This window comes from Haliotis cracherodii, unplaced genomic scaffold (genome assembly GCF_022045235.1).
Source record: "Haliotis cracherodii isolate W230 unplaced genomic scaffold, xgHalCrac1.p SCAF_2, whole genome shotgun sequence".
In the NCBI taxonomy this organism is placed as follows: domain Eukaryota; kingdom Metazoa; phylum Mollusca; class Gastropoda; order Lepetellida; family Haliotidae; genus Haliotis; species Haliotis cracherodii.
Genome location: NW_027266275.1, coordinates 31,433,144 through 31,452,195, shown reverse-complemented (window position 1 = coordinate 31,452,195; position 19,052 = coordinate 31,433,144). Strand labels below are relative to the sequence as shown.

General features: G+C 40.7%; 1 protein-coding gene across 1 annotated transcript; it reads right to left on the bottom strand.

Annotated features, from left to right (window-relative positions):
• Positions 1-6,822: 6,822 nt before the first annotated feature.
• Positions 6,823-16,620, bottom strand: LOC139469040 (uncharacterized). Its single transcript, XM_071251169.1, has 9 exons — positions 16,386-16,620; positions 14,305-14,406; positions 13,726-13,904; positions 12,226-13,116; positions 10,564-12,045; positions 10,096-10,223; positions 9,493-9,614; positions 7,178-7,234; positions 6,823-6,875 (listed from the first exon to the last, which is right to left on the bottom strand). Exons 1-9 carry the CDS (start codon positions 16,618-16,620, stop codon positions 6,823-6,825), a joined length of 3,249 nt encoding a protein of 1,082 aa, XP_071107270.1.
• Between the last annotated feature and the right edge of the window lie 2,432 nt (positions 16,621-19,052).

Genomic DNA, 19,052 nt, shown 5'->3' with positions numbered 1-19,052 from the left:
AAAGACATTTCGGGTTAAAGTGAAAATATGTATCACTGCGGAGTCGGTATGCAGCATCTAAACGACACTCAACTCAAATAAGTTTATATTTTACAAACGGAAATTCTTAACATCTGAATGCTAGAATGATATTCTAAAAGTAATATATTTTAAATAATGTTTCCTTAATTAAAATGCAGTATTGATGTTTAATTCAAATCTTTGTTCGTTTCTGGACATCATACGGCAAGAAAGACCGGAACAGGTGCTCTGACGAAATATTTGACTGAGCCTTACCATGTTGTAACGCGAACGCAAATTGCACAATCTCAAGCTGCATGGCGACTCGCATGTCGAAATTCATTGAGATTGTGATTGTGTTTTATTTTTTCAAAATGGAAACTTTTGAACTCTGACAATTAAACTCAGGGAAGGAATTCCACATCCAGCATAAAGTGTAATGATGATAAAATTAGAAATTTGGTATGTTTTCTACACACCATTCAGATCATTTAAAGTTATATGTATTTTAAAAATACGTTCATCAAAAAAAACTATTGCGATAGCTTCGATGGTCCATATATGTGTATAAGCAATCGCAAGAATCAAACATTTCGATGATTAAAACCTTTCATTTATCATTTTAGAGATTCCATCCCTATTTTGTGTACATGAAGTAAATGGTGTTTTATTTGTAACATGTTTATTTTGGGATTACACTTTCTTATAAGTACGTACAAATTCTAGTGACCCGTGAAGATCCGGGGTAGAATAGGTCTTCAGCAACCCATCCTTGTCGTAAAAGGCGACTATGCTTGTCGTAAGAGGCGACTAATGGGATCGGATGGTCAGGCTCGCTGGCTTGGTGGATTCATGTCATCCCAATTGCGTAGATCGATGCTCATGGTGTCAATCACTCGATTGTCTGGTACAGACTCAATTATTTACAGACCGCCGTCATTGAGCTGGGATATTGCTGAGTGCGGCGTTGAACAACAAACAAACAAACAAACAAACAAAACAAATTCTAGTTCAATCCGGCATACCGCAGTCATGCTAAACCATCTTATCCCGAAAAGAAAATTAGAGTTATAGGATCTTATATCGGGCTACAAAAAACTACTACTACTACTACTACTACTACTACTACTACTACTACTACTACTACTTTGCTGCAGATTTGGATAGATCGTAACATCGTTATAAATGCAAATATCGTATTCAAAACATCGAAAGCGGCACGTAAATAAGGTTTATATGCACTTTTTCTGTCTTTAAATTTCAAAGGCTGAAACGAAAATACATCGAAGGAGGAGCCTTAATATACAGAGGCTCCATATATGGTCTTGTGGGGGGGGGGGGGGGAGTTACTTCCAACCCTACCTTTTAACATTTTCCTTTCCACAATTAGCAATGGCCATTTGTACACTGTGCTTTCCGTCGTATGAGGGCTTTAATATACAGAGGCTCCATATATGGCCTTGTTGATGGAAGTTACTTCCAACCCTACCTTTTAACATTCTCCTTTCCACAATTTGCAATGGCCATTTGTACACTGTACTTTCCGTCGTATGAGGGCCTTAATATACAGAGGCTCCATATATGGCCTTGTTGATGGAAGTTACTTCCAACCCTACCTTTTAACATTCTCCTTTCCACAATTAGCAATGGCCATTTGTACACTGTACTTTCCGTCGTATGAGGGTCTTAATATACAGAAGCTCCATATATGGCCTTGTTGATGGAAGTTACTTCCAACCCTACCTTTTAACATTTTCCTTTCCACAATTAGCAATGGCCATTTGTACACTGTACTTTCCGTCGTATGAGGGCCTTCATATACAGAAGCTCCATATATGGCCTTGTTGATGGAAGTTACTTCCAACCCTACCTTTTAACATTTTCCTTTCCACAATTAGCAATGGCCATTTGTACACTGTACTTTCCGTCGTATGAGGGCCTTCATATACAGAAGCTCCATATATGGCCTTGTTGATGGAAGTTACTTCCAACCCTACCTTTTAACATTCTCCTTTCCACAATTTGCAGTGGCCATTTGTACACTGTACTTTCCTTCGTATGAGTGGGATTAAAAGATTAAAATATACTCCCCTTTTTTCAACAACGGAAATGTGACACAGGCCATTTATATCACAAATTAAGGTCAATATTCGGCGAGAAAACGATGTGCGAAACATGCTATTTTTTCAATTGCGTATATTTTTCACGTTACGGTACTCATCTCATTAATTTTGTTGTAAGACCCTTCTTTGTTTGAAATAATGGCTGATCCATGTGTATAAAATGATGAAGCATCTTCTTACTTCGTTCCTTTAATTGTAGCGACATCGTGAGCTCAAATTAATCCTAACTTTCCGGCCTGTCCGACTCTGACAGTGACTCTAGGGTGCGAGGTATCATGGAATATGAATGTTTCCCGGAAGATGAATCGGTGGTTGCTGAGGAAATAGTAGACCCCTACATGTTTGATCTGTGACCGACAACAGTGACGGAAATAATCAGACTGATCCCCATCTTAAACGCATGGATTACAAGTGATTGCAAAACAGAGATTTACGGAAACCTTTTAGGGCCATTAGGTTGAAATTTCAAGATACATAAGTTGAAATTTCAAGATACAAACTTAAAATTTTAAGATACTAATTTTCATTATAATAAGTTTAACTTTCAAGATAATATGTTGAAATTTAAACTTAGTATCTTGAAATTTTAAGAAAATAACAAAAAACAAAAACAAATGCCCCTTAAAGGCTTCCGTGCATATTGGTTCGTTTGTTTATTTTATTTTCTCCAAATCACAATATCCCGTGTCAGCACCATAGCCCTGCTCGTGGGTTTCACCAAAATGGTAACTGACCAAGACCCGCATCACTTTGGGCTTTCCGCCCACATTAAGCTGACACGCCGTGATATAACTGGAATACTAACTGTTCAAAGCGGCGTTAAACCAACCTCACTCACTCCGATGTCTTTTACACGAATCACGCAATTAAAGAGTGTTGTAGATGTATTAAGCGAAAATGTTGTTTATGCCACGGTCAGAAAGAAATCTGTTATATCACGGCGGCGTGGTTGAGTCTGGACCAGACAAACCCGTGATTGATCGCATGAGCAACTATCAAGGTAGGCGTAGACACAGAGTCAGGTTACATACTGCAACACGCGCTCTTTGTAGCCGGTCCTTTAATAACCATAGGGTCCTTGGTTTAAATCTGTCCCGGATTTCCCACTGGGAATATATAAAGAGAAGATTCTAGTTCAGGCGTCACTCATATCCTAGTAAGGCTTGTATTTTGTCATCCATAGGACCGCCTCCGTGGTCTAGTGCGCCCGCCCGGAAGAGCGGAAGGTCCGGGGTTCGATCCCCGGCCGCGTCATACCAAAGGACGTTAAAAGATGGTACTTGTTGTTACCCTGTCTGGCGCTCGGCATTTAAGGGGTTAAAGCAAGGACTGGTCGGCTCTGAGTCAGTATACTGTGTCTGAGTGGGGTATTCATGTTAAACTGCGGCATGGTATCTCAGTGGGCTAGCACTATAAATCGGCATCAGTCTGGTCTAGTACAAGCAGCAACACAAACACACACACGTACATGCACTTCGCTATATAAGTGAAACAATCTTGGACGCGACGTTAAACCAAATTTCACCTCACCTCACCTCATCCATAGCTTAACCAAAGTCCCAAGCATGTTGTCAGGACAACCATGTTTAGTGATGCGCACAGGCCTACTTGTCATGGCAAGGAAGTTTGAAAGGTCAAGTGTCAGTGAACGATAGATTACAACATAACAATAGCCGCGTTGTTATACGTTTCCTTCCCAGTTTTAACTAGGTCATCTAAAATCAAATACGTAATAAGGATCTACCCAGATAAATGTATTTTATCTGACGTACTCTCATTAAAAACAGATCTTAGTTTTCGCTACCGCTAAACAAAGATCTCTTAATCTCAGAAAATATATAATTTTGATGGAAACAAATAGCTCCATTTAAATTGAAAGATGGGAGATTCCTGAATCTCGGTAAAATCTAGACTTGCTTCATTCAGGTTACGCTTTACAGAAAGTGAGTGAGTGAGTGAGTATGGTTTTACACCGCTTTTAGCAATATTCCAGCGTTTGCTCGTCACGCCGAAGGCCCGGGTTCGATTCCCGACATGTGTAAAATGTGTGAAGCCCATTTCTAGTGTCCCCCGCTGGAATATTGCTAAAATCGGCGTAAAACCGTACTCACTCACTCACTCTAACATGAGACAGATCTGAAGCTTTATTACCTTCTTCAGAGTAACGATGTACACAAGTCGTGAGTCGAGGAAACTACGGAATCAAGGCTACAGTAACGCATAGAAAGTATTTATTCTATAATAAATAAGTTTTATGTTATATATTTTAATGGAAAACCTTTATCGAGGAAAAGCTATTTTTATTATCGTAAGAACAGGAAGGTTATTCGAGTCATTCAGGTGATATATACCATCGTAGACGTGTTAGATTATTGCACTTATAAAGCGATAGATAGTGCGTGCGTGTGTGTGTGTGGCTGATGCCGATTTATAGTGCTAGCCCACTGAGGAACCATGCCACAGTCTACCATTAATACCCCGCTCAGATACAGTATATTGATTCCCGAATACCCCACTTAGAAACAGTATATTTACTTCAAGCCGACCAGTCCTTGTGTTAGCCCCTTAATGCCGAGCGCCAGACAGGGTAACAACAAGTACCATCTTTCAACGTCTTTTGAATGACGCGACCGGAGATCGAACCCCGGGCCTAGGGCGTAGACGTACACCGCTCTGATGAAAGCTACGAGCACGCGTAAAGTGCCGACAGATCAATGATCATAATCGGGAAAGATCTAGGATTCGGATGTACAATCAGCGGATCCTGACACAATCAAGGGACGCAACTTTACACCACTGGATGTGATTCCAACTTCATGTGTCTCCTTTAGGCTGGGCCGAATGGTAAACTTATGGAATATCATTAGATAATTAATTATAAAAGCTACATTACATTTTCTGAATCACAATACCGATCTCAAAGAAAACACACATGTTCTGTTAATACATCTTTATTACGGGTATATATTGACGTATTACATAATAAAACAATACAGCAATGCAAAAAGGGAGCAGGGCTCACTAATATCCCCGACCTCGATTCCAACATCAGCTGAAGAACAGTTTTGCTATTGGAGATATATTGATGCCTTAACGTTTGACCCGGCTTCTCTTAAAAGCACAATAATATAACATAATAAAGACGCACCGGTGCATCATCGGCAAGCTTTGCCCTTTCAGGTCGGGATATAAATATATTTCATACCATGACAAAAATCATACCTTTCAGAAAATGCACATATCAAAATCAAACTTTTCACTGCACCTCTCCAATGAGGATAGAAAGTGTTCCTTAAATTTGAAAAGAATCCATGTAGTAGTTCTCAAGTTATAGGTCGCACAAATGTTGAAGTAAAAAAGAAAAATTCAAAGTTTAAAACATGTAAAAATTCCTATTTTCTCAGAAAATTTTCATTATAAAATCACACTTTGCACGACACCTCTTCTATTAGTATGAAATCACCTCCCTAAATTTGAAAATAATCGATAAAGTATTTTTCTCGTTATAGGTCGCACTTATGTTTAAGTAAAACAATTCTAAGTCAAGACATGAAAAATAGCTGTATTTTTATCAGAAAATCTAAACATTGACATCACACTTCGCACTGCACCTTCCCTATTGGTATAGAAAGTGGTCACCAATTTTGAAAAGAATCTATGCAGTATTTTTCAAGTTATAGGTCGCACAAAAAATGTCCTCGGATGAACGGGCGGACAGACGGACTGACGGAATTCTTTGGTATACATATATCCCCGCCCTTTTAGGTCTAGGGTATAATAAAACAATAATACAAGTAAATTTAGCCAGAGGAGCATATACAATCTTATTTCGGATTTTTCAATCAGCTTTAGATTAAACTGTAAAAAAGTGCCATTCAAGTATCATTGATGTGCACAAGTGTGAAAAATAATAATTTTCTGTTATTTTAATAACACATGCATATTTAGTTTGATAGACTATACTATGTCTATAAGTATGAACATATTGAGCGATAAAGCTTACATAAAATATCTGTTAAATCTAATAAAAGACAAATCGGTTCCTCTTACCCGACAACAAATTATATGTTTGAACGTGTTGTTGTAGGAAAGGAGTTTTAGGTGGGTGAATGTTTGTCACAGTACCCCATGCCTGTAGGAAAGGAGTTTTGGGTGGCTGAATGTATGTCACAGTACCCCATGCCTGTAGGAAAGGAGTTTTAGGTGGCTGAATATATGTCACAGTACCCCATGCCTGTAGGAAAGGAGTTTTAGGTGGCTGAATGTATGTCACAATACACCGTGCCTGTAGGAAAGGAGTTTTAGGTGGCTGAATGTATGTCACAGTACCCCATGCCTGTAGGAAAGGAGTTTTAGGTGGCTGAATGTATGTCATTGTACCCTGATGGTGTGACTTATTTTTGTGCTTACAACGACCCTCTCAATTATTGAAATGCCGTCGTGATAAAAACTGTTTTGGCCAATTCCAAATTTTAAGTGTATACTTACTTTTCCTCTGCAATACATATCTGCAACCGGCGGCATCGAACATAAATTGGGGACAACAAAAATCAAAGGGTATTACACACTAATAATTCCGCTGACAACCGAGTGTCAAATATTAATGGGCATCTCAGGCTTTCCGATGTCAGCTCTCTGACCTGTGTCGTGTTAATATATAGCTTGACACCGGGTGTCTAGGATGAATAGGTCTGTCCTTCTACTGGGTGTCATCCTTCCGACTTGGGTCATCCACTGGGTGTAGATATATCTCTACAACAAATACATAGTATACTTTATTGTACGCGTGATGAAATGCATCTGCACTGTAAACAATGTGTTTAAAATGTAAAATAAATAAAATAAAACCGAAAAAACCCTTCCCATGTTCATAAGAAATCTAAACACGTTTAGAGAGAGAGAGAGAGAGAGAGAGAGAGAGAGAGAGAGAGAGAGAGAGAGAGAGAGAGAGAGAGAGAGAGAGAGAGAGAGAGAGAGGCGGTTAAAGTGTTGAATGTTAAAATTGAGTATTCAACCGTTTAAAAAAAACTGATTCACAAAACTAGCAGGCTCACCTGACTGGTTGTTATTTGAGACCGGTTCAGCGTACCCATAGTCATAGTTTTGAACATCTGAAACATTAAATTGAGCATTATCTTTATGGACTAGTCTGAACCAGACAAACCACTGGTTGATACTATGAACAACGCAATCAACACAAGTCACCATCCCGTTTTAGTCGCCTCTTTCAACTCAACATATAATACAGGGCCTAATCTAACCCAGGTTCCATCATTGAGTGTTTTTAACAAACGTCTCTGCAAATATCCATATTATGTAAGGGGAGGACCATTTGATATTTAGGGGGGAAGGGCTCAGGTTATGTTTTCTTTTCATTTTTCTTCTTAAAAGTGAGCTGATATTTTTTTATGGCACATTTCAAATTCAACATATCGAAAGAATGTTAAAATGTTCTCACTGTTCACTAAACATAATCACTGCACAGATGTAAGTGATTTTTAAAACAGAACAATGACAATTGCAGGATAATAAAGCATTTTTATACAATAAAAGACCATACGTAAGATCCAGCGACGTAAGGTGTTAGCTGACATATATAGATAGCACTGGGGATGAAAGGTCCAGCTCGGAAGGGGCTTATGATTGGAGGGGATACACTGAATGTTTGCTGAATACATTAAATAGAAAAAGGAGATAGAACGTCTGTGCACTTTGGAAACATATTGAAACAATTAGGTATTATGGAGAAATTAAGTTTTAAAGAAACCTATTGAAGTGGTTTGCACCATAACAATACCCCTGGACGTTGTGGAGCTTTTGTTCTCTAAATAGTGACAATATTGAAAGTACAAGTATTCAGTAAAATAATTTCTCCAATCACAAAGATCAGTTTTTGCTTCAGATTGGTCAGGATTACGATTGGTTGGTTGGTTGGTTTGTTGTTTACGCCGCACTCAGCAATATTCCAGCCATATGACGGCGGTCTGTAAATCATCGAGTCTGTACCAGACAATCCAGTAATTCATATCATGAGCATCGATCCGAGCAATCGGGATCGATGACATGCATCAACCAAGTCAGCGAGCCTGACCACCCGATCCCGTTAGTCGCCTTTTATGACAAGCATAGTCACCTTTTACGACAAGTATGGGTTGCTGAAGACCTATACTACCCCGAAATCTTCATGGGTCTGGTCAGGAATCACATATATCAAAATAGAAACAGGTGATGCCGAACCTATTAGACTCCCTTCTTATAAGCAAAACGCAGCCATATCGATCCTTCTAAAACATGTTCAGTCACACAGATTCCACCCGCGGAAATCGTCCATGACATGCGTCATTTCTTAGGTTTAGCCTCATCCTATCACAAATTTGTAGCCAAACTTTCTGGCATCGTTTCCCCTCTATACAACCTTATGAAAAAAGATGCGACTTTTAAATGGTCCAACAATTCCCAACAGGCAATCGTAAAGCTAAAGCAAGTCCTTACAACAGCCCCCATCAATGCATACCCCGACCAAAACAAACCCTTCATCCTCACACTGATGCATCTCAAACTGCAACAGGGTACATTTTAGGCCAACTTCATCCCCAGGGCATAACTTGTAATGATGTTGTTAATTCTGTTGACAATACAAGTATCTTCCTTAACATTTGCCCTGAACAATGATGGTGGTAACGTGTCCTTTGCCCGTCAGGTTAGGTTATTGTTATACACTATATTTATATATATATATGTTGTATTTATTTTCCAAGTAAGGGTAAATGATGCTTAATAGTCATTTCACATCGCAGTCCACAACTGTTTCAATCATATCACAGTGGGTCAATGACCTTGTCCAAGGTTACAACACAGTGACTTGAATAATATGGCTTCATGAAATGAAAGATTTGAAATTATTATAAATATATAAAAAGGGTTACAGACATTGTCTCTCATGGTCATGTCTCTCTGTCAAAGATTATGGCTTTGCTCACGAAATACTCTGTATTGATGAGGATGACCATATTTCAGTGGAGACTTTTTAAAGAGTCTGAGTTTTTAATTTACACAAAATTATGAACTGTGTTTATTAAAAAAACAAACCTCCCCCTGGAAATCAAATGATCCGCCCCTAAGTCTGTATGGGACATGTTAGGTCACCAAAGTGCCATTGCCCTAACGTTTCTAAATCGCTAAGGGCGGTGAGGTAGCGGCAACCCCCCGGGTTCGATTTCCCAAACGGATACAAAGTGTGGAGCACATTTCTGGTGTCGTATCCTGTTGAATCTTTAGGGCAAATATTCTGTTTCCCTTTGAAATCGACAATGCCTTATCCTTATCGTTTATGGAATTTCGCTGACTGAGGCGTTAACAACCCACTCACTTTCCACACTTCTTGCAAGTTTTCTGTATTTGATGCAGATAACAATGACAGCCACGGTGAGAAAAAGGATGATCCCTGCCTCAACAACTGCAGCTATGAGTGAGCCAGGGGTGGAATCGACACTGAAACAACGAAAGGAAATACAGACTACAAACTCTGCGATAGGGCTTTTCCAAAATATGTTCATACTCCACCAAACTGGTTAGTTAAACTTGGAAGTTATTGGCACAGAAGGGCTTCCATATGTCAGTATTCCTATCAAAAGTCGAGTAGTATATTATAGTGAACACTGATATTACTGGTACTGTACTGGCGAAGACATAATAATTTAGTTCTAAAAAAATAGAGGGCAGAATATGCTTACCCTATTCCTCGCTGTGATTTTCAGGGGTCCATGCATATAATTTTCACATCTATTTTCCTCTTTATGCCAAATGGAATCTGTTTCGGACGATAATCAAGATTGGTTATCCTCTTCTAGTGACGTTTATATTCTGCGAATTGCCAACAGGCATGGTACAACAGACAACAGAGAATAATACTACAGTACAATGATGGGTATAGATGAAGAAGTGGCGAGAGGGACACCATGGACTGACTTACGTGGTTTCCAGTTCTTCATACACGCATCTGTCGCACTCATATTGACTGGGGCATTCGGCAGTGTACCTTACATTGGGCTCCAGAACATCCACATTGAATGCTACAGAGTTTCCAGTCGCTCTTCCCACCTGTGATTGATCATTTAACAAGGTGATTTTAAAGCACACCTCAAAACGTAGGTAACACAAAGCACTGTAACGAATAAAATTGAATAAAACAGTCAATGAAATCTAGTAGTCAGGGTATGCCGGAAAAAATCCAGGAACAACAATTATGTGTTAACGTGATTAGTTCTTGGGTATTTCACAACTTTCTGTTTGACTGAAATGTCTATATTCTGTTTGATTGTCCTACTTATCTGATACTAGTATCATTAATCCAGATTAAGAATGAATTTTATATATATTTTTTCACTTTCACTTTTATTCTATTTCTTTCCCTTTTTATTTTAAATAAATTATAATTTACTTCTTTGTATTCCAGGTCATTTGTTCCGATGCCTCGCACTGTCTGATAGATGACAAAGCCACTTGCACCATTGCTGTCCTCATCAAATACACGACGTTGTTTGCCGTCCCTGTAGACATCCAGCTGAACATCTTTGGTGTAGCGGATCAGCTCAGAGGTTGAGTATTCTGGACACGTTGTGGCAGTCCCCCGACAGACTTGTTGAAGGCTGCTTCTGAAACCTCGAACCAAGGCATACAAAGCAGTGGTAGCGAATGGAACCCATGTGTCAATCTGATGGTGACTTGAGAGCAGTGAGGGAGTACATTCCTGTTTGTTCTTTTTCAGAAAACTGCCTGGGAAGAAACAGTTTGCTCTTATCTCCAAAAATGGTCTCAGCCAGGGGTTTACATCGGAAGAGCTGCTGATATTGCGAAAATACTGTTCAAAATTTGGGTCAACTGGAAGATCCTGAGCGATGGTGAAGCTTCCTTTCAGGTTGTAGTTGCCTTTAATAACGTTAGTCCGTCTAGCCCAGCCCTCTCCAGATCCAAAGAAAATAAACTCTCCCAGTTCAATCTCTTCACTGACAGCTGTCATCAGAGCTGGTGTGGTGTGTGATCGGGAAAACACAATCACCATTCTGGCTGCCCTAAACTGTCTCAGTTTATACACGATGCCCACGTATTGTTTGGGATCAATGTCTTCTTTCACTGGTACGCTTTGTGCTACACAAACTCCTGCCTTCTTAGCTCCTTCCAGGACAGAATCCCGACCAGACTGTCCATACGCCTCATCAGTGTACAACACCTGGATGTACTTGGCTCCGAGCTTCTTTACTATCACCATCATCGGTCCTGCTTGGTCATCAAGTGATGATGCTGTTCTCATGAAAGTTGGGTATTCTTTCCTGTCACTCAATTTGGTGCTTGTGGAAGCATAGCCTATAAACAATTGGTCCAGTTGTTTCATTGTGGATGCTAGTGGAATGCTGATCGAACTCGCTAATGGCCCTATGTAGCCGATTACTTTGTCACTGATCACTGAACTGTAGACCCCACCCCCAAGATGGAGTTCACCTTTATGTAATTTCACAATTCTATCCCTAATTATCACAGGGTTGTTGCATGTGTCCAGCACAACCAACCCCATGGATGTGTTACCAAGAACTGATGCAAATTCTCCTGTTTTGTTGTTCACATCTTTTGTAGCAAACATCAAAGCCTCTGCAATGTCTACACCTACAGCTGACCTTAAGGGGCCACACCTGAAGACGTTTAGGGAGTCTCCATCAGTGCTTCGTCTGTTGTGTATGGGAACAAGAGCAACAACATAATAGTCCCCTTTAATGTGTATGATCTCCTCCAATGGGTCTTTAAGGCATTCTGGACAGTTGTATCCCTTGTGACAATTACCAGGAACTGGGCTGCCCTTTTTGTCAGATTTATCGAAGGATTGAATTTGATCAAGGGACAACTTCAGTGATCCATTGAAAGATCCCACCTGAAATACAAATAAAATTTATAATCAAACTATACAATTAATTAATTGATTAAATTTTGATTGATTTAAATGAGTTACATTATTGAATGTTATGATATCAACAAGAACACAAATGATAATAATGAATGTCACATTGTCATTGAATGAGGATAATTTGTCTGCTCTTCCATTATGACCTACCTCATGAAAATTAAATTCTGTGTGATTCCTCTTGTAGTTGTATATTTCGTACAGGCTCTTCTCAGTGCACAGGAGCATCTCGCCTTTGCTGAAGGATATGTTTCCCCTTCCTGGAAATAAACTACCCATCAGATCTGAGGGTTTCAGTCTCAGCTTTTCAATTTCTGCAATTAAGGTTCCCTGTGATACGTCGTTCATGGCATTGCATATTCTGTTCCCTGCACCACAAGTCCGACTGATGACGTTCTTGAAGACCTGTGCCATCACACCAGTGGCTAGAACTGCATAGGAAATAAAGAGAGGTTGTTGTGTGATTTCATAGCTGTTGGACGAGTCACTCCAGCACTTGGTAATGTCAGTTTCTGGACGTAAATCACATCCAGTCAAAGACCGGAAGTAAAGGGATAACCAATGGTTTTCTTTTGCTTCTTCAAGGAATGTTGTTGCATTTTGAAACAGAGTGTTCCAGTGAGAGGTAAATTCGGGTATTGGTTCATACACTGGAGTCGGTAGAAGAAGCCCTTTTGCTCGATCAAACACATTATTCTGGCCATTCTGTAGATACGATGGTTCCAGTGCTAACGCCTCGGACACAATCATCTGAAACTGATCATTAAGTAGGTGTTCATCAAGGTATTCTAAGACTCGAGCCACAGTCCGTCCTTTCCCAAAGAACACCATCCCCGAAACTGGGCTTGACTTGATGTCCAACTTTTCTCGCAGGGAAACAATACTGCTTGTCGTAGTGATCATTTCAAATACTGGAATGCAGATTCCACGACGTTCAGATTCTACTTTCAAAGCTGTTGCACCTTCAATGCTATAGGAATCATCCTCGTAGCCAATGGCAACATAGTTCCATTTCAACTGTTGTATCAGCTGCAGCATGACCTGGAAAGAAGAAGTACCATTTTGAGTAGAAAACGTGTGCAAATATTCCGAATGTTTATACCTCAATCTAATCTTTTGACTATCATTGTGCTGATGTCATGGTCTTGAAAACTGCCTCGTTTCATTGTCCAAATTCCTTGACCTTCAGTTGAAGACGTAGATCTCGGTAGTGACCTTGACCTTCACCTATAAGAGATGTTATCGATAAGGCATGACAACTTTCCAGACGCTTTGTGTAATAACTGTTACTAATAAAGTGATTTGTGAGTGAAGGGTCTTGTTATCACTGCTTCGGCTTTGTTTCCTTTGTACAGAAATATGACAACCTGACCCCCTTAGGCTTAATCACTTCGTTCATGGATATCTTACTGATTCATATGATGAAGCGACAATAAGTAGGCCTGAGACGTCTTAACAAACAATAAAGAAGTTGTCATACCTACAAATCTCATGTCGTCATGTTAATGCAAATTTAAGAACTCAAACATTTGATTGGATAACTTCGGCTTGTGAATAACTCGACCCATGAAACGCAATATAAATCTCACAAAACCAAGACGCATGAACATAACTTATGTTTTTATGTGGTGTAAGTGTGTCTCAACTCACCTCCACTTGGACATTGTCTGCCACTATGACACGGTACAGATTTTTGTAGATAGTTTTATCGGTGAGACTGGTGGCTGTGGCTGAGTAGCTGACCTGTAGCAGACGATCATCTACCGGAAGTGAGCTTAGCAGACGTGACACTGGCTGAGTTTCTGATGTGGTTTCTGGGCCAAGAACACCTGGAAGAGGGATGATCAGGTAAAGACGCTAGCTGAATACCTAATCTTCCTGTGCTTCCTAGGAACAAGGTTCCTAGGAGCAATGTGCTGTTTGGAACACATAATTAACTTTAAAATATATAATGTATATAACCAGTCTCGATAGGACGTAAAAGACAAAATAGCAGTGAGAACATCTTCTGGGGCAGACAAACAGCGCAAAAGTAAAAATTGTGATGAAAATTACATGAATGGGTCACCGAAAATCAGTGATAACATTTCAAGTCTTCTAAATTACTTGATTTTGTACTTACCCTTACTCTGTTGATACAAAATTACTTGATCTTGTACTTACCCTTACTCTTTTGATACTAGAACCACCACCAACAGCCAGGTACATCAATATAATTAGGTTGCTCACCAAAGAGAAGAGCTGTGGAATTTCCCTCTGATGTCCTCATCATCTCCAGTGTGCGCTTCACAGCTAGAGCTGGCTCTCCACACGTCTTGTGGGCCACTAGACCTATTGTAACATCAACTCAAACGTGGGATTTGGAGATGAAATTTCAGCTTCAGTATAATGCCAGTATAACTATTCTTAGTAAAAAGTATAATCAATATTAAATTTTCCCAAATAAGATACACAGTTTGCTTTGTGCATAAACGATAAGTGAGTATCCATTACTTGTAACTTGAAGATGTATTCAACTCTATGTTTTTTGGCATTCGATAGTATTTTGTCATAAAGTAATTATGCCTTTGTTATCATGATTAATAAATTACGGTTTTTTAAAATATATGTATCGTGAATATGACATTACAAAGGTTATCTCGGCTGAAAACAGTCGCCCAAACATTGCGAACATAAGGTCCAAAGCACAACCCGTTGGTTTGGAAGATGCACCCTGCAGCAGTTAAAAATCGCGAAACACCGTTTTAGGGTATCTGTAAAAATGCACTAGCGGAAGTGGTATAAAATACAATGGATCTTTGCCAAAACATTACAGGTAATGAATAGCACAAAAGATATGCCAGTTAACTGCGCAACAGAGAGTGAGGGTCGTAGGAATGAGGCAAATGGGTGCGAACCATACCGAGATTGCAAGAAACATCAACCGAACCTGCAAACATCGTCAGTCTGTTAGAACCATACAGTCAGACTGGCTACACGCAAGGCAGGGCAAAATCAAGCAGACCAGGCGTAACGAATGACCTGTACTTGTGCAGTTTGCATAACAGATACGTCACAGCGACGGAAACGGTAGCAACAGCGTTTGGACGCCGCATCAGTCGACGCACTGTGTTACGACGTCTCGGTGTCCCAGGCATTCGAGCCTGCCACACCTTTCGTGAACTGGTCGAAGACGTCACAGTGCAAGGAGGTGAGGTGAATTGGGTTTAAGGTCGCGTCCAAGATTAATGGACTTATATACCATGACGCAGTTTAGCATGAATACCCCACTCAGTTGCAATATACTGACTTCGAGCCGACCAGTCCTTGTTTTAGCCCCTTAATGCCGAGCACCAGACATAGTAAGGGCAATTACCATCCCCGGACCTTCCGCTCTCTGGGCGGACGTTCTACCACTAGGCCATGGGCAAGGAACAATGCTGGCAGATTGGTGACTGGCAGGGAGTGTTTTTTACTGACGATTGGCGCCAGGCTGCATTCAAGAATTGCATCCATATGGTGGCGGTGGGTGATAGTTTGTGGAGGAAGTTGTGGCAACCAGCGGACGGGACTTGTCATTATCCATGGGAACGTCAACTGCCAGATCCACAGTTACGATGCTCTTCAACCCGTGGTGTTACCATTCCCTCGCCAACAGTAGCATGAAATATTCAGCACGACAATGCAAGGCCGCACACTGCAGGGAATTTCGTGGCTGTGCACAACGTCGCCGTTCTTCCATGACAGACTCACTCACCAGACTAAACCCTATTGAACACTTTGGTCATCTGGATCGTCAGATCAGGATTCGGTCTCATCTGAGGGACGAGAGAACACAGATTACCAATGACGTGATCAGGCGGCTGACGACATCGATCTGACGGCGGGTCTTGCATCGGTGCTCGTGACATTCGCTATTGAAAATGCCTTGGTGGCTTTTCTTTGACATATGTGATGTAATGTGGTGTCGGTTGTACAGGTCGTCGATATTAAATGATCTGTTTAAAACTGTAGGCATTTTGCTTCAACGGGTAAATGTATTGTGAAAATGAGAAAGCAACATTCAAACATTGTTCTAACTTTATCACAGTGACTGAAGCCATGACAAGCTTTTATGAACGTCGTGCATGTCCTGTGGTGAGTGAATATGGTATTTCGCCATTTTTAGGAATATTACAGCCACAATATGGCGGGAAAACACCAGGTATGGACTTCACGTGTTGGAGATCGAACCCAGACATTTAGCGTGACGATCGAACGTTTTACCCACTTGGCTACATCACCGCCCCTGTAACTATATGAATATATAAAAATGTTATATTTGTATCTACCTAGGGTGATCCCTGGGATGAAGTTCTGACGGTTGAGTTGCTTGAGGGTCCATCGAACGGCTTCGTGAATTTGAACAGAGACACGGTCGATGCCGGCACACTGGCCGCCTTCACTTGTCTGTATGGAGAACAACCCTCCCATCAGGACATCCCCCGGCAACGTGACGACGTTCTGTGACTTCCCCGGCACCACGATGACTAGCACCAACAGACAGATTCCTGCAGGGACTGCCATGCTGCAAGAACACAGGGGGTAGATTTCATCGTTCAGGTGCAATGTTTTTATTGATACTGTACATTCTGAGGATCATTTATGAAAACAAAATGTCAGCATAGTTCCAACAATATCACGGCGGTGTGTGGGCCAGACAAACCAGTGATGATATGATCAACGTGCTACGCCAATGGGTACAATGAAACACACCACACAATTAACCAAGCCATCGAGAACCTGCGCATAGACTTTCGAGATTTAGAGACAACATCGCTTTTAGCCACTTCAAGACTCAAAAGTGATGATTCAAAACGTTATAGCCATAAATAATCAGTCTGGAATATCTGCCGAAACAGTCTATCTGTTCAAAGGGCAACTTAGTACTGAAAAGTACATGACAGTATCACTGAAAATCAGAAGCTTGTCCTACTCTTTCGTTAGCACCCACCACACACACAAGTTTCATTAAAGATGTAAGTGTGTTTTCGTTTGTTGCCCTAATGCTGAAGTCAATATGACGGCGACCTGTAAACAATCAGACAATCCAGTGATGGATGTCATGAGGAATGATCCACGTCATGGGGGTACGACGCCATGCCGTCAACCACGTCACCAAAACTGACCACCAGATCCATTCAAGTGACTAACAAGGTGCCAGTGACTAACAAGGTGTGAAAACTTCGTGTAAAGTCAGGGGCGGTCGGGTAGCCTAGTGGTTAAAGCGTTCGCTCGTCGCGCCGAAGACCCGACATTCCCGACATTCCCGACATGGGTACAATATGTGAAGCCCATTTCTGGTGTCCCCCGCCGTGATATTGCTGGAATATTGCTAAAAGCGGCGTAAAACCATACTCTGTCTGTCGTGTAAAGTCATAGTATGGGATGGCATTTCGCACCACATTGACAAACAACGCGTCATATTTTGTAAATTCCTCTGAATGTGTACAATACAGGTTCTTGAATGACCTAACCAGGCCCTTAATGGTGAAACCTGAATTGAAAGCATAGTTGTTAGCAAAGTGTGTCTTTTCGTAAAATTTCAATAAAATGTACATGCTGTAAAGTGCCCAAGAAACTGATAAAAGTGTACGCCTTAAGCTGGATAATTATGAGATAAACATACATGTTTTCAATGTACAGTTGGGATACCTTGTAGATTTAACCGCGCTAAATTGAATTTGGAACCGAACGCGCAGTGTGGGGTTTCAAATGTTAACTCAAGCAGTTTAATTCCAGAAGGTTTTTCTACATAAAGAAAGGACCCATGAAGATCCGGGGTAGAATAGGTCTTCAGCAACCCATGCTTGCTGTAAAAGGCGACTTTGCTTGTCGTAGGAGGCGACTAACGGGATCGGGTGGTCAGACGCTAACTTGGTTGATGCATGTCATCGATCCTAATTGCGTTGGTCGATGCTCATGATATCAATCACTGGATTGTCTGATCCAGACTCGATTATGTAAACAACAAACAAACATAAAGAAAGACTAAGCAAGCCTTGCAAGGTTTCCTTCAACACCGCACGTCACTACTATGACGCCATATCGCTCATTGTGACACACAAGATATGAAGTCACATATAGTATATAGAAATGCGCCAAATTTCAAGCGCTGTGTTGTCCACTAAACTTGAAATACGTTCTCTTTGTAGAGTATTTTAGCGAGGTTTCTACAAAGAATGTATTTCAACGCATCCTTTAAAGATTATAATAACCGCAACTTTGCATTTAGTTACCTATAATATAGTCATTTAAAAATACAAAACCCATTTGATGCGATCTAACGTGTTTAACGTTGGCGTCGCTGTATTTTGGGTTTTTTCATATTTCAAATGATGTTCAGTGTTCTATTCATATAACTTTCACCGCTATTTTGCCTTTTTGCCATATGGAATCTGTCTAGTCTTAGGACTGTATCAAATTTTGCTAACACCCCTCTTTCGCTGTGACATTATTTTATGACCCCCCACCCCCACCCCCGCCCCCACGCACACACCCCCTTACCTCACCGCACCCCACCCCCACCCCCACCCCCTTATAATAAATGACAAAAAAATAATAAATAGTGAAACATGCAATTTCAGGATATCCAGTGCGCAATTTAATTATTTTGGGTTTAACCAGGGAATATTTCAGTCAGCTCAGGAAATTGGGTTGTTTTAGGAATATTATCGTGCTAAGAGAAATTACTAGTACATCAGTTGTAGCTAACTTGAACGCTATTTTTCAGGACATTATCATTTGCAGAAGTCTTCGGCCTTACATTACCCTTATATGAGTGAGTGAGTGGGGTTGCCTTGAACAGTTTTATCATGGCGTGTCAGCTTGATGTGGGAGCAAAGGCCGAAGTGATGCGTAGAAAATTTCGACCTGAAGATAGTTCCCATGTGAACCCCGTATCTGGGCCCACTTGCAAAAAACGATCTTGAACGCTATTTTTCAGGACATTATCATTT